We start from the raw sequence: 14,973 nt of genomic DNA, 5'->3' as shown, positions 1-14,973 counted from the left end.
ATCCTCCTCCACTCCAGGCTTCTGTCCATAAGAGTCATGATTGGAGTCGCTCGGCAGCTCTGAGTGCAGCTCAGAGACAGCGTAATCCTGAAGCGCCCCTGCAGGATCCCTAGGAACGCAGCTGTCCACAAACACGCAGACTGAAGATTAATCTTTGTGTCATCAATCTGAGGCTTGACAGACGACTGATGTGATGGGCCGCAGCCAGAGAGGGAGAAGGTCTTCGCGGCTTCTGACCTGCTCTACGAAGTTCACATCCTGCTGGCCGATCCTGGTACCCAGGCCGTATGTTTGATACCACTGTTTCCTTCTTTGTATCTACTCAGATTTTCACAAAAAGTAATTAAAATTGACAGTTTTCATAAACTCTCAAGGTCTCACACCAAATAATAACCAGATAATCAATAATCCTCAGTCTGTTTACACTGATTATGTTGTTGGCTGGTTGCTAGTTAAGATTTTCACTGATTTCACACCAATAATAAACTACACCATCACACCACGTGACTCACACCATGTCACTTCGATAAGACACCAGCAAGCTGAGGGTTAACGTGACTGATCCGCCGATTGTCTTCACATTAAAGCCCCTCAGAGGTTTCTGGCTTACTTCCTGTCTGTGGATGAACCGCAGCAGTGTCAATCTGAATCCACTGTGGTGCTGCTAGAGTGAGCAGGTGTGGCGCTGTGGGCTCAGTTTGACCTTCTGTGGGCGGTCGGTGAGTACGAGCAGGTGGAGAGGGGGGCGTTTTGAAGGCGGAGCTGTAGTGGATGAAGAGCCCGCTGACATATCTGTCCCAGCTGTTCCAGGTGATCGGGAGACCCGTTTGCTCTTTAGGTGAAGTAGTGTGGTCCAGAGTGGGAGCATGTTTGGCTATCAGGATGTTACGTAATTGAACAATAATTACATCTTAAAATCAATAAATCGTCTATGATCGTTTAAGCTTTTTAATCAAGAATAAACCGAAATACTTGTGTTTCCTCACGTGGGACAAAGGGGGAGCGGGGCTTCGTTCCAGTAGTGCTCTTACGCACGACGTCATACGTCACGTCCGGAAACACAAGATGGCGGCGGCCTTTCGGAGGGTATGGAGCAGCGGCAGGTATTTATCTGTTCTTCATCTCACCTGTTTATAAAGGAAGAGCCGAAGAAGCTTTTTGGACTACGATGACCTGGATGTCCGAGAACCTTCACACACATACATTCTTTTTAAGCTTTTCAGTGTCGCTTTCGATAATGAGTCATTAACCATTTAGCATCTTTGTTTTCTGAAACTCAGAGAGACCAGAATTTTAAGTGTCTCGTTCATTTAAAGCCACTGAACGTGTCAGGTGTCCACTAGGGGCGATACCTGTGCTCTCTGACGCTGAACGTCTCATGTATTGATCACTGATGTGATCTGATTGATCAGTTTGAGTGTCCTTCCTGTTTTTCAGAGTTTTCTCTCAGAGCTGCAGACGCTTCAGCACAGGTGAGCCCCCCCCACCCCAAAACTGGAGAAGACAGAGCTCTTCAGCTGTTGTTTGTTTGTGGATGATGTAATCTCTGTAGTCCAATCGGCTCTCGTTGTCTCTTCAGGACGTGGGCTTCTGCCAGGCCCCCGGCCCCTGCCCTTCCTATTGGTGACTGGTGGTGGTTACCTTGGTTACAAGCAGTACCAGAAGTGCGGCCAGGGGGAGGATGGAGCCCCGGCCCCTGTGGCTACACCCACACAGGTAAAGTGAAAACTTTCTCTGATGTCTCCTCACTTGCCTTGTAACACTGAGCACGTGCAGTCGGACTCACAATGAACGCGGCGTCAGTGCCTTTTGTTTACCTGCGACGTGTTTGTAGCTCTCATTTCTGTGATTGGTCGGTGGCAGCATGGGAAAAATTGTCTCTGCGAAGTAAAATCGAGACGTTCGGCTGTCAGGTGGAAGATGCTGATTCTGGTCATCAGAAACAAAACGCTTGAAATTTTTTGAGTTTCTCCCCAAATAAATCGACTCAATAAAATCTGTTCGCCTCATTTCAAAGAAAAAACTCAGAAACACTTAAGGACGACCTACTCGCGCAACGTTTAAACAACAACTCCACAGATATTTAAACATTTCTGTGACAGCGGCGACAGGAAGCATTGGGCTCATATTGATTGAGCTCCTCGATGATTGAAACACTTTTTAAAAAAAATTTAAATTCACAGAAAAATGAAAATCTTGAACAGGAAACAAACCAAATGTACAGGAAGCAGTTCCTCGGGCCTTCGGTTTGTTCCAAACTTTATTTACAGTCAGAGCGTCGGTTCATTGATTATGTTTACAGAAGAAAGAAGCCTTTTATTTTTACAGTAACTGAAGAAGATAAAATTAGTTTTTTGATTATTTACGTGATTTTAAACACAAACGTATAGATTCATGGGCCTGAGGGGGGCGCTGTGGGTCCATGGTTTGATTTCCTGCTCTCCTGGTCTGCATGGCAGAGTCCTCAGGTCAAAACTGAGCCCCAAATTTCCCCTACGGTGAATCAGAGTGAACCTGTAAATGGACTCATTCTTACACATTCTTATACTCTCTCTCAGTTTTTATTGCCACTAGTCATTTTAAAGCTCTTAAAAAACCTTACGTTGTAACTACAGTGTCTGTGTGTGTGAGACTGTGTTTAGATTGTCTCTCTGTTTAAAATCATATCCGGAGGATTACAGCATAGTGGTGATCACATCATCAGCGGTGCTTGTGAAGGTTTTGATGCTCTGAGGCCTCTGGAAGTGTTTTGCAGCCGCTGGCGTTGGTGCCATGGGCTCGTGGGCTCTCACTGACGACAGGAGGACTTACAGTGGCTCAGTAAGAATTCATGCTTTTATTTTGAAAGAGATGCAGGGGGTTTGTGGAGCCGTGACAGAAACGATTAAACACTGAAATGTGTCAGTCAGAAGGCCAGCTGTGTCAGCAGCTGAGGATAGGTCAAAGGTTGCTGTGAGATGAAACGTGGTGTGATGGCGGTCAGCGTTACACAACAGTCAGTTATCAGTTATTACAGGGAATCTATCAGAGGACACAAACAGCCCATAAACCCTTCCTCCTCCTCCCACTCTGAGCTTAAACTGGACTGTCACCTGTTCGACTGACTCCTCCCCCTCTGAACCGCTGACATTATGCCCTCCGCCTCCTATTCATCACTGTAGTTACCGAGTTGAAATAATGAAATACTAGTTTTGATCTCACGTGTCAGTAACACCTCACCTGTGTGCTTGAAGGCTCAGGGTGATGATGTAATGATGATGCGATTCTGCTGAGTTTCTTTAAAAGTTACTCTGTGATGACAGAAGGCAGACGAGCTATTGATTATTGACAGTTGATCTATAAGTTTGTGCTTTAACTAACCATTGGCTGATAGAACAGGACACCTCACTTCCTGTTAAGATCAGCTAACCCACAGGTGTCGAACTTCAGGCCTCAAAGGTCGGTGTCCTGCAGGTTTTAGTTGTCCTTGATCCATTGCAGCTGATTTAAATGGCTAAATTACCTCCTGTCTTGAAGTTCTCCAAATCCCTGGTAATGAACTAATCATTTGATTCAGGTGTGTTGACCCAGGGTGATATCTAAAACATGCAGGACACCGACCCTTGAGGCCTGTAGTTCGACACCCCTGAACTAACCTGTCACGCCTGCCTCACCTGGAAGCTGCCACATTCACCTTTTAAAAAAACAAAACCTCAACCTCAACATATGGTGACATCACAGCAGGTCAGCTGGTTGGTTGGTTATCTGGGTGAAAGGTGATGTTATGTCACACAGCTCGGTCACTCAGGCAGGCCCCGCCCCTCTCCTCACGGTTGTCTTGCTCTGATTGGTTGGCCTGTGACTGGCACAAAAGTCTTTATTTGCAGGTTTAATGATCAGGCTTTTTTCATTTCTGCTTTTAAAAGAAAAACACAATAATTTTAATACTTTTTATCAGAGAATAAAAATAATTAAATAATACTGACAAAATAAATTTAAAAATAATAATAATAATAATAATAATAATAATAATGGATTGCATCTATAAAGCACTTTTCTAGACCCTCAAAGCGCTTTACAATTCCACTATTCATTCACTCTCACATTCATACACTGGTGGAGGTAAGCTACAGTTGTAGCCACAGCTGCCCTGGGGCAGACTGACAGAAGCGAGGCTGCCATATCGCGCCATTGGTAGGTGGTAGGTGAAGTGTCTTGCCCAAGGACACAAAGACCAAGACAGACAGAGCAGGGGATCGAACCGGTAACCTTCCGGTTACAAGATGAGCTTTATTTATAAACTCTTCATAAAGTGTTGAAATATAAATTTATTTCAGTTATTTTATTTGTTTTGGTGCAGATTTGTAATTTAAAAACAAAAAAAATTAATTGAAATAATAGTTTTAATAGTTAAATAATAATTTCATTCCAAACACTCATTTAAAATAATAAAAACTGTCACAATTTGATCAATAATTTAACAATGGCTGTTTCTTTTTTAATAAAATTTTTTAATCTTTAATTTTAAATTTTATCCTCAACAAAAGTATTTTAACCATTTTTCTGTTTTAATTCCTCAAACATGGAAAAATTACAGGGAGGAGAAATATAACAAAACAAACTTTTAATTTTTGAGTGTTTATAATCTGCATGAGTGTTTTCCAAAATAAAAATGATTTTAACCCTGAGAATAAAAAATGAAGCTTTTATTTAAGATTCAGTGTGAATGGATGATCAGTGATTAATGATTGACAGTTTCTTCCTCCTTCATGCTATTAATAAACAGAGGAGGAGCTGTTCAGCGTTATGCCCTCCTCCTCCTCTATGCGTTCCTCCGTCTCTCTCTCATTTCTCCGTCTGCTCTCCACGGACACTCCTCTTTCTCTCTCACCTCTTTAACTCTTCGTCATCCTGATGTGTCGTCGGCCGGTTCGCTCTCCTGCGACGGCGTCTTCGCCCAACGCTCGTTCATGGTGAGGTTTTTCTCTGGTCGCCATGGCGACAGGAGGCGTGGTGAGAGTGCCCTGCTGCGGCAGGTGAGGCGGCAGAGGCGAACTCCCAAAGGAGAGAGCGAGAAAGATGGAGGAGGGCGAGGAGTGAGGAGGAGAACGACAGCACAATTCAGGTGGGAGAGGAAGTAGAGAAAAACTTTATTTACACAAACAGTGAGTACAGTTTCATTTAGAAGCACAACAGGAAGGGACAGAGGATGCCGCTCAAAGTTTAAAATTTAACGAATCAGATCCACAGATCAGGAAGTGCAGGTAATACTCGGGCCACCGTCTTCACAGGGTCAGAAGTAATCCGACGGTTGATGTTATTCCAGGACTCGCGAAGCAGAGGTGATCTCTGAATTTTTATGGTTTTCATGTTCAAAATATGAGGCCCAAAGAGACGTTAGTGCAGGTGAGAGAGGCCATCATTGATCTGAAACACCAAAATATAGCAGTCACAGAGCAGAAACTTTTTATCAGTGTCCCAATCAATAAACTCGATCACTGTTAAAAAGAATGAATCACTGATCAGCTCAGCAACAGACCTGAGAGAGCAGAGAGGGCACTAAAGGTGATGACAAAATTATTTGCATGTTCAGAAAAACAGCTTCACAACATCAGAAGTCTCTGTGAGGAGAAGGTCTGTGATCAAGAGATGCCGTCATGGAGGGAAACGCGGCGCTTACTAACCTCACTCAGGAAGATCTGACTTTAAAACATCTGAAAAATGATCTTTAGACAGACAAACAAGATGAAGCTGAACCAGAATGATGTATGAGAAAAGTCCAAGAGCTGATCTCAGGCCAGCGTTTCAGTAATTAAAACTGAAGGCAGAGAGAAGAAGCCAGCTGAAGGAGGAGACACAGCAGTCTGTGGGTTCTTCAGCAGTCAAACCGTTCTTACATTTAAATGTTGTTGACATGTCCAAATACTTTTGACCCTCTGAAAACAGGACTCTCAAGAGTCTCAGGCGTGAAAGGTGTGTGTGTGTGTGTGTGTGTGTGTGTGTGTGTGTGTGTGTGTGTGTGTGTGTGTGTGTGTGTGTTAAAGAGGATTTGTGTGTGTGTGTTGCAGCAGGATTAGCATCAGTGGTTATCTAACTGGGTTTGCAGGTTAGCACAGGATCAAATGGAAAGAGGCTAACACACTAAGCTAGGCTAAAGCTAAAATAGCTGACCTGCTAAGCAAGCAGTCACCGTAGAAACCCCCCTTCCTAAACGCTCTCACGCACATTCATTGCTTACTTTCTCTCACACATACATTCGCTCACTCGCTTTCTCACACACACACACACACACACACACACACACACACACACACACACACTCTGTCAGACTCATGTATCCAGGTGAGCACCTTGAATCTTATTGGCTGAAGAATATAAAAATAAATGGCATCACTCCAGCTGCTGAGAGTTTATTTTGGGGGAGTTAATGACATCATGACATCAGTCTCCATCCCTGTTAGAATTCTTTTAGTGTTCTTATCTTTTAGCGTCTGCTCCTCCTCCGCCTCTCCCCACGCACAAGCCCCGCCTTCTCCTCACCTGCCTACACCCGCCTGTTTACATGACTTGGACTCATCAGCTGTTCTGGTTTATTTTTTTTCTTGTATTTGAAAAATATTCATGTTCACGTTAAATCTCGTTATTATAATCAGGCTTCAGGTCCCTCGTTTGGCTCTTCGTCACCGTCTGAGCGCGCTCAAGGGTGGCGTGAGTCGCCCTGCCGCATGGCGCCACCGGCCAATCTCCTTCCTGTGCTATATCCTGTCTGTGAGCACTCTGCGGCCACTGGCCTGCCGGGTAAGAAGCCTCTGATTGGTTGAAGTGCAAGGCGGGCAGCAGCCATATTCGTACATCCTGCTTCACCTCCTTTCCTGTCTCCTCTGATCAATATCTGATCAATCGACCAGTTGATGCAGTGACGCAACATTTCCAGTCTGCATTTTGAAAATGAAAGCGTGAAACAATCAGAAGCAGAAACACAAACAGAACACCTTATTGATCACTGATAACAAACTTATTGATCTGTCCCATCGATTGGATTCAATTACCCTAAAAAACTGTTGGACATCTAAACTTTAGTCCCCTACCCCTATTTATCCATTCTCTTCTTACCCACGACTCCCCCAAAACTCCTCCTTTACTTTCTCTCTTTTTACTCCAGTCTATAGAATGACTCGTCATTTGTCATTTTATCCACTCATGTAAATAAATTCAAAGGTGTAGCTGCTGTTTCCTCCTACAGGTGGCATTGTACCGTTCCTTCCCTACTCGACTCCTCTCTCGGGCGTGGGGTCGTCTGAATGGGGTGGAGCTCCCCACTTGGCTTCGGAAACCCATCTACTCCCTGTATATCTGGACCTTTGGCGTGAACATGCAGGTCAGGACATGCTCAGTTTGTTTATTTGGCCATTTTGTTTTCTTTATTACTATTAAATAAAGTTTGTTTGTTCCTCTGTTTGTCCACCAGGAGGCAGCAGTGGAGGATTTACATCATTACAGAAATCTAGGAGAATTTTTCAGGCGACGCCTTAAACCTGCAGTCCGACCACTCTGCGCCTCCTCCTGCCTGGTAACCTGCTCCTCCTCCTGCTTAGACAGGGTCTAAACTGGGAGATAAACATGGTTAAACTGAGAGATAACGTTGCCGTGCCTCAGGAAAGTATCAAGAGAGCTTCAGTTGTTGCGCATGTTGTCATGTTACAGCCCTATTCTGAAATTCATTTTACATATATTACCCCAGAATGATGAAGTGAAAACAGTTGGCTTAAAATTACTGCAAATTTATTAAAAATAAAAGAACAAAACAAAAATGTAACATATACATAAGTATTCACAGCCTTTTCCACGAGACGCAAAATTGAATTCATGTGCTTCGTGTTTCCACCGATCATCGGTCACATGTTTCTACAGCTTGACTGGAGTCCACCTGTGGTAAATTCAGTAGAGTGGACATGATTTGGAAGGGCACACACCTGTCTATAAGGTACCATAGCTGAGTACTGTGAGTACATGTCAGAGCACAATCCAAGCCAGGAAGTCTAAGGAACTGTCTGTAGGATTGCATGGAGACAGATCTACTGAAGGGTACAGGAAAGGTCTCCATGAGCACACAGGCCTCCATCATCTGTAATTGGAAGAAGTTTGACACCAACCAAGCTCTTCCTAGAACTGGGCGCCGAGCCAATCTGAGCGATCAGGGTAGAAGGGCCTCAGAGGTGACCGAGAGCATTGCTCTGTGGAAAGAGAAGAACGTTCCAGAAGGACAACCATTTCTGCAGCACTCCACCAATCAGGCCTGTATGCTAGAGCAGGCAGACTGAAGCCACTCCTCAGTAAAAAGCACATGACAGCCTGCATGGAGTTTGCCAAAAGGCACCTGAAGGACTTTCAGACCATGGAACCAAAATTATCTGATGACACAAAGATGGAACTCGTTGGCCTGAATGTGAAGTGTCATGTCTGGAGGAAACCAGGCATCGCTCATCACCTGACCAGTACCATCCCTATAGAGAAGCAAGGTGGTGGCAGCATCATGCTGTGGAGATGTACTTTTGCAGCAGTAACTGGGAGACTAGTCAGGGTAGAGGGCAAGATGGGGGGGGGGGCAAATCTTCATCTAACACCAACAGGACAACGACCTTCAACACACAGCTGAGATAACAAAGGATAGGCTTCTGCAGGACCATGCTGTGAATGTCCTCAAGAGGCCCAGACAGAGACCAGCCTTGAACCCGATTAAACATCTCTGGAGAAATCTGAAGATTTCTATGCGCTGATGTTCCTCATCCAGCCTGATGGAGCTCGAGAGGTTCTGCAAAGAAGAATGGGAGACCTGTTGGCGGTCTGGAGTTCACACTGAAAGCATTCAGAGCCTCGCTACGTGCTGCCAAACCAGGTGTTGTGCCAAGGTAGGTATCCCCGACAAAATTTGTTCCCCCTGTGTTGCGAGGATTCGCTGGGCACGGAGTGCGGATCTAGTTTACTCCACCTTCATTACAGACAATTAGACGTGGAAGTAGTGATGTTTTAGTTTTGTGAAAAAGTGAAAAATGAGTGTTGTTAGATTACCATTTAGTATGAGGGTTATAATATATTTATTATTCTCACGTGGTATCAGACAGGATTATTTTAACTAATGAAGGACATTTTGCCTGATAATTATTTTTATTGTCCTATAACTTTACTGTATAAAGAGCTAAAACGTGCAAAGTTTCAGGAGTCATTATAAGAAGTGTTTGTGAACTAAAAATCAAGAATGTGAGATACTGTTTGTTTGTGATTTGGAGAGCCCAGCGTGATGCAGGGGAAACTAATTCTGTCAGAGATACCTACCTTGGGACGACACATGGCTAAACAGTTTCGTGGTTCGGAGAGAAAAAAACTATGAAAAACACTTTTTTTTTTCACACTTCTTTTAAGTTTTTTTGTAGAATTTGCACAAATTTCAGTCTCAGGTTAAATGTCAGACAAACAGCTTACACTGACTTGATAAAAGATGAGTGTTGTGAGAGGCCGTGTTTGCATTTTTTTGTTAAGCTTAAAGGGTCCATTCTACAACCTGAAGTTGTTGAGTATAAACATAATTTTGTGCTGATATTGCACTTCTTTTTTTCAGAAACAAAGAGTTTTTGAAATCTGCATAAAATTGCATTTTAAATTACTATTTGAATGTTACTTTAAATACTTTGATTTAAAAAGATCAGTATTGCTAAACTGAAATATTTTTGGGTGCAGTGTATTTTTTGCAGACAAGTGTAATAGTGTTTTTTGTTTTTTGTTTTTAAATTTTGGTATGAACGTATGCAAAATGCAGCAAGACATTTAAAAACAAAAAGTTTTATTTATTATAAAATAGACGGATTCGTATCGGTATCGGTAGATATCCAAATTTGTGGTATTGGTATCAGACATAAAAAAGTAGTATTGTGCCATCTCTATATTATTGTAGCGTCTAACTTACAATATGGAGCGCCTTTAGATGACCTTTGTTGTGATTTGGCGCTGTATAAATAAAAGTGAATTGAATTAATAAATAAATGCTGTTGCTGCTTCATACTTGTTATATTTGTGTTTTTTACTTTTTAATAATAAAAATAATTTCAGCAAACATTTGCCTTTGTCAATGTGGGCTATTGTGTATAGAATCTTTAGGTGAAAAATTAATTGAATTAATTTTGGAATAGAGCTGTAACATGACAACATGTGCAACTAGTGAAACTCTGTGAATCATTAAAGATCAATACATTTTGTGATGGAAGATAAAATCAATTCTATCGCCCAGTTTAACTGAAGCTAATGTGAAAGATACTGGGAGACGAAGTTAAACTTGGAGCTAGACCAGGGGTTAACCTGTGAGATAACATTAAACTAGGCAATTAAACTTGGGGGTTAACCTGGTTGTTTGGGGTCTCCGGCCTCTTCCAGACCTCTCCGGCTGATGGAAGGATCCTCCACTTTGGTCGCGTAAAGAACTCAGAGGTGGAGCAGGTGAAGGGGGTCACCTACAGTCTGGAACATTTCCTCGGACCACAGAAGAGGCCGTGCAAAGGTAAGACCAGACCGCCTCCATGTAACGGTGACCATATGTACAACTCACGTAGTGTAGTTTTGTAACGCTAACGTCAGATATATTTTATGTCATGTAATATACCCAATAAAACATTGCATCAAAATATATTAATGTGTTCAAGGTTCAAGGTTCTTTATTTGTCACATGTTATACAAGTATAACACACAGTGAAATGTAGCCTGACATGCTCCTCGACATGTGCAAAAATTGGGGGGGGGTGTAGAGGAAGAACATTATATATATATATACATATAGTATATACACTGGGTGAATGTGCAGTAGTAGCAGCAAGCAGGTGAATTCTGTACATTAATATGAATAGACATCTGACTATTTTACAGGATAGACAATATAAACATATTTAAAATTAAAGGAATTGAAATGTACATTGTGCCTTGGTTTAGAGTGTCTGGAAGAGAGTCCTGTCTCAGTCAATTATAGATGATGTGAGAGGGCGGGTGTGTGTGTTTAGGGCACGGATGGCTTGGGGATAGAAGCTCCTCTTGAGTCTCTCTGTCCTTGCCCGGAAGATGCGGAACCTTCTACCAGATTGCAGAAGTTGGAACAGTTTGTTGCCTGGATGGGACGGGTCCTTCAGTATCTGCGCTGCTCTAGTCCGGCATCTCCTGGTGTAGGTGTCCTGAAGCGGGGGGAGAGCAATCCTGCAGCAGCGTTCTGCTGTACGGATCACTCTCTGGAGAGCTTTTTGGTCCTTCACACAGCTGTTCCCAAACCACGATGTCATGTTCTGTGTGAGGATGCTCTCCACAGCGCCTGTATAGAAAATGTGAAAGGAATACATGGCAAATGAAAGTACTTATTTTCCCCTCCACAAAGTCTAATAAAATGAAAAGCGGGATCATGTGGGACCCTATAAAGGCTCAAAAACTAGTGGAAAAAATAAGGAATCATTAATAAATAATAATAAATAAAATAATGGAACTGGGAACTTCTTCGGCCCACCCGTCCACACAACTCTCCAGGTCCAGGCATCACTGAAAAAAAGGAAGAACACCCTGCCACAATGACCAGCTGACTTCAAAGTTTTTATGATTTCTCTTGGAAATGACATTTGTTCACCATGCAGGTGAAAATCCCCTGAGGTGTTGTAGGTTTGAAAACCTGCTGAGTTTTATATTAAGCAGGTTTGATAGAACTAAGATACAGCGACTTTCTGTGAACTTCACCTGAATGTACGTGTGACTCCTCGTCTCCTGACTTCAGTTTGACACTTTGCAGTCACACCTGTTGAATCCCTGAGGGCATCTTTGAGGTTTGTTTGTTGTTTACCTGTTTAACCCCGGCTTCTCTTTGTCCTCAGACTCCTCGTCGTCCTCCTCCTTCAGGGACGACCTCCTCTCGTCTCCCGACAGCGACCTTTTCCACGTTGTCATTTACCTGGCTCCAGGTGACTACCACTGCTTCCATTCGCCCACAGACTGGAGGGTGGAGCTTCGGCGTCACTTTCCAGGTGAGAGTGTGTTCACCTGTGCAGCCATGTGGTCTTTGCGCCCCCACCCTGACCCGCCTGTGTGTCCTTCCTCGTTAGGCTCGTTAATGTCGGTGAACCCAGGCGTTGCTCGTTGGATCAAAGAGCTCTTTTGCCTTAACGAGCGTGTGGTTCTCACCGGCCAATGGCAGCAAGGCTTCTTCTCATTAACGGCGGTCGGTGCCACGAACGTCGGTTCAATCAGAATTTACTTTGACCAGGTGACGTTACTTTGTGTTCCTGTGGTTTTTCTGAACGTTTTGTTTTGATCAGTTCTTGTTGGTCTTTCTTATCTCGTTCACTCTGTATAGTGAAATATTGATTAACTGATTGACTGATCGATTGATGGTTGGTTTTAACACTTCCTGTTTTAATTGCTCAGGAGCTTCAGACCAACACACCTCGTTACAGTAAAGGCTCCTTTCATGATCACAGCTACATTGCTGACCAGACGGTGAAGTTTGCTGGTGAAGGGGGCGTGGCCTTACAGAAGGGAGAGTCGGTCGGGGAGTTTAACCTGGGCTCCACCATCGTTCTGCTTTTCGAGGCCCCCAAAGACTTCAGCTTCAACCTGCAGCCTGGCCAACGAATCAGAGTGGGAGAAGGCCTCGGCAGCCTCTAATTGGATGACTTACAGGCTCAGGGGGCAGGGCCGGATCAGAGACAGATTTTAAGAGAGGAGTTTTAGGAATTCTGGGTATTTTTCTCTGCGGAGGACTCGAAATAGATGCTTATCACAACAAGCACGCAGACTCCCAGAATGCCTTGTGCCCGTGAGCGGGAAATGCCAAACCCCTCCCTCTCTGTCCCTCTCACTCAGAGACTCGACCAGTAGCTGAACACATTTCTGTTTGAATGTTTCAAACTTTATTGCTCACAGGTTTTTGTTAGCATCAGCTAGCTCACATCTGATTGGAGGCCAGTGATTGGTTGAAGGGTTATTATTACTAATTTGTCTCATTAATCTTGTTTTTTTTTGTTTTTTTTTTGTGGGATTTAAATGTGACACCTCCTCCATTTTCTCTGCTTTTGTAAAAGATCTAATTATGAATAAAGTTTTTTTTTCTTTTTAAATAGACTGCACGCACATTCCTCTTTCTAACCTTCCAGTGGTCGCAGTGGCAGAGTTGTGTGAGAGTGTGGCAGCAATTGGATGGTGTCCCTTCAGTCAGCGGAGAGCCTGCCTATTAAATAAAAATGTACAGAATTTATTTACTCAATTTTTATTTTCATCTGAAAGGTTAAAAAAATGAAGGCAGCAGAAATGTTTTGGGAACGTTTGTCGCACCTTATCTTAAGCTCAGGTAAAACATGTTCACAGTTGGTCCTAATTCCTGATCAGTGGCAGAAGTCAGCAGCAGTGTGGTATTAATGGAAGGTGTGTCTGTAATATCAGAGTGATGTTGATGTTAAGAGACAGAAATAAAGAGAGATGATGAGTTTTAGGCTAACATATAAAGGCTAACACATTTATAAAATACAGCGAGGGCCTGAGCTTCCCACCAACTTCTCAGCTGCCCAAACTTTTATTTACTTTGTATTATTAGACTTCTTTTGTGTCTATTATTAGACTCTGAATTACTGTCCAATATTTTGTCACGTTCACTTTTTTATTTGTTTTTTGGGGGTGGGGGTAGATATGTTTAAAAAAAATCACAGTGCACTGGTCAATTTAGAAATATACAGCTTTTTTAAATACCAATTTTCATACCAGATTCCATTTATTTTCTTTTACTTTACTTTGTCGTTGTTGAATTGGAAGATGAAGCTTTGCCCCAGTCCAAGGTGCAAAGAACTCTGGAGCAGGTTGTCATCAGGGATGACTCGCTGTATTTATCTTTCCCTCCATCCTGACTAGTCTTCTAGTTCCTGCTGCTGAAAAACATTTCCACAGCATGATGCTGGCACCACCGCTTGGTTTGTACTCATAGTGACACTATCAACCATGGGACAATAGTCAAGTCAAGTTGAGTTTTATTGTCAACCCAATAATATACACTCAAACATACAGTGGGATAAAATATCGTCCTCCTGGATCGAAGGTGCAAAGTGTAAAAAATCTGAAAAAATTTGAATATACATATATATACATATACAACTATACAGAAATAAGATAAGTACAATAGTGTTGTACTCTTAGTTTAAGTAGAAAACAGGAATAAATAAATACAATACACAGAGTCAAACAGTGCAATACCGAATAGTGCAACTATTGGAAGTGAGAGGAGAGTGTTATGCAAAGTGTTATGTAGTCCAAGAAGTGTGTGGAGAAGAGAGTCCAGTGTGGAGGAGCCGGAACGCTATTGGACAATCTCGCTGACCTGCTCCTGATAGTTCAGAGTCCACTTCCGGATGATGGGGTGATGCAGGTCAGCCATGATGCTGATAAGAATCATCAGCCAATAAGAATTAAGGAAGCAGTTACATTACTGTGCAATATCCTAAAACCAGACTGGGAAGAAGATGTAGTATTTTCATCCAGGTAACTCTTAAGCTGATTATATACCAGCCTTTCAAGAACCTCAGCTGAGACACAGAGTTTAAAAATTGGTCTGTAATTATTGACCATTGAAGAATCATTACTTTTCAGTAGCGGGAGTACGAAGGCGCAATTCCACATCTCCAGTAATGTATTCTGTTGTATGGAAAATTAAAAAAATAAAAATCTGACTTAGCTATGATACTTGCAGCCAGGCCCAAGAAGAAAGGAGACAGACTGTCCGGACAGGTTGACTTTTTAGTGTTGAGGTTCTTCAAAGCCTTGCATGCTTCTTCTCCCATAAAAGGTTTAAAGGAAAAAGTATTAGTTATCAGGGCACTGCTAGAAAAGTTGTATGCAAGAATTTTCCCATCCGATACTGTGCTAAACAAAGAACAAGAAGCAACAAAGTTTTTGTTAAAACAATTGAACATTTCAGTTTTGTCTGACACAGGA

The 14,973-nt window shown here is 42.7% G+C and overlaps 1 protein-coding gene across 4 annotated transcripts; it reads left to right on the top strand.

Moving 5' to 3' along the window:
- Nucleotides 1-621: 621 nt before the first annotated feature.
- Nucleotides 622-13,112, top strand: pisd (phosphatidylserine decarboxylase). Of its 4 annotated transcripts, XM_086299818.1 has the most exons (10): nucleotides 622-838; nucleotides 998-1,103; nucleotides 1,438-1,472; nucleotides 1,580-1,716; nucleotides 7,223-7,357; nucleotides 7,448-7,549; nucleotides 10,405-10,528; nucleotides 11,871-12,020; nucleotides 12,099-12,259; nucleotides 12,421-13,112. In XM_086299818.1, the coding sequence occupies exons 1-10, from the start codon at nucleotides 772-774 to the stop codon at nucleotides 12,658-12,660; spliced, it is 1,257 nt and encodes a 418-aa protein (XP_086155944.1). In that variant the 5' UTR covers nucleotides 622-771; the 3' UTR covers nucleotides 12,661-13,112. The 4 variants fall into 4 exon arrangements, with proteins under 4 accessions (XP_086155944.1, XP_086155945.1, XP_086155946.1 ...); XM_086299819.1 differs by having other exon boundaries at nucleotides 835-1,103; XM_086299820.1 differs by lacking the exons at nucleotides 622-838; nucleotides 998-1,103 and adding an exon at nucleotides 6,633-6,777 and having other exon boundaries at nucleotides 1,439-1,472.
- Nucleotides 13,113-14,973: the final 1,861 nt, after the last annotated feature.

The sequence above is a fragment of the Aulonocara sp. 'chitande type north' Nkhata Bay genome, linkage group LG7, assembly GCF_057382095.1.
Source record: "Aulonocara sp. 'chitande type north' Nkhata Bay isolate Kocher_YH1m ecotype deep benthic linkage group LG7, A_spYH_male_GT1.1, whole genome shotgun sequence".
NCBI lineage: Eukaryota > Metazoa > Chordata > Actinopteri > Cichliformes > Cichlidae > Aulonocara > Aulonocara sp. 'chitande type north' Nkhata Bay.
Note: the sequence above shows the minus strand (reverse complement) of the source record. Positions and strands in the feature narration are given on the sequence as shown.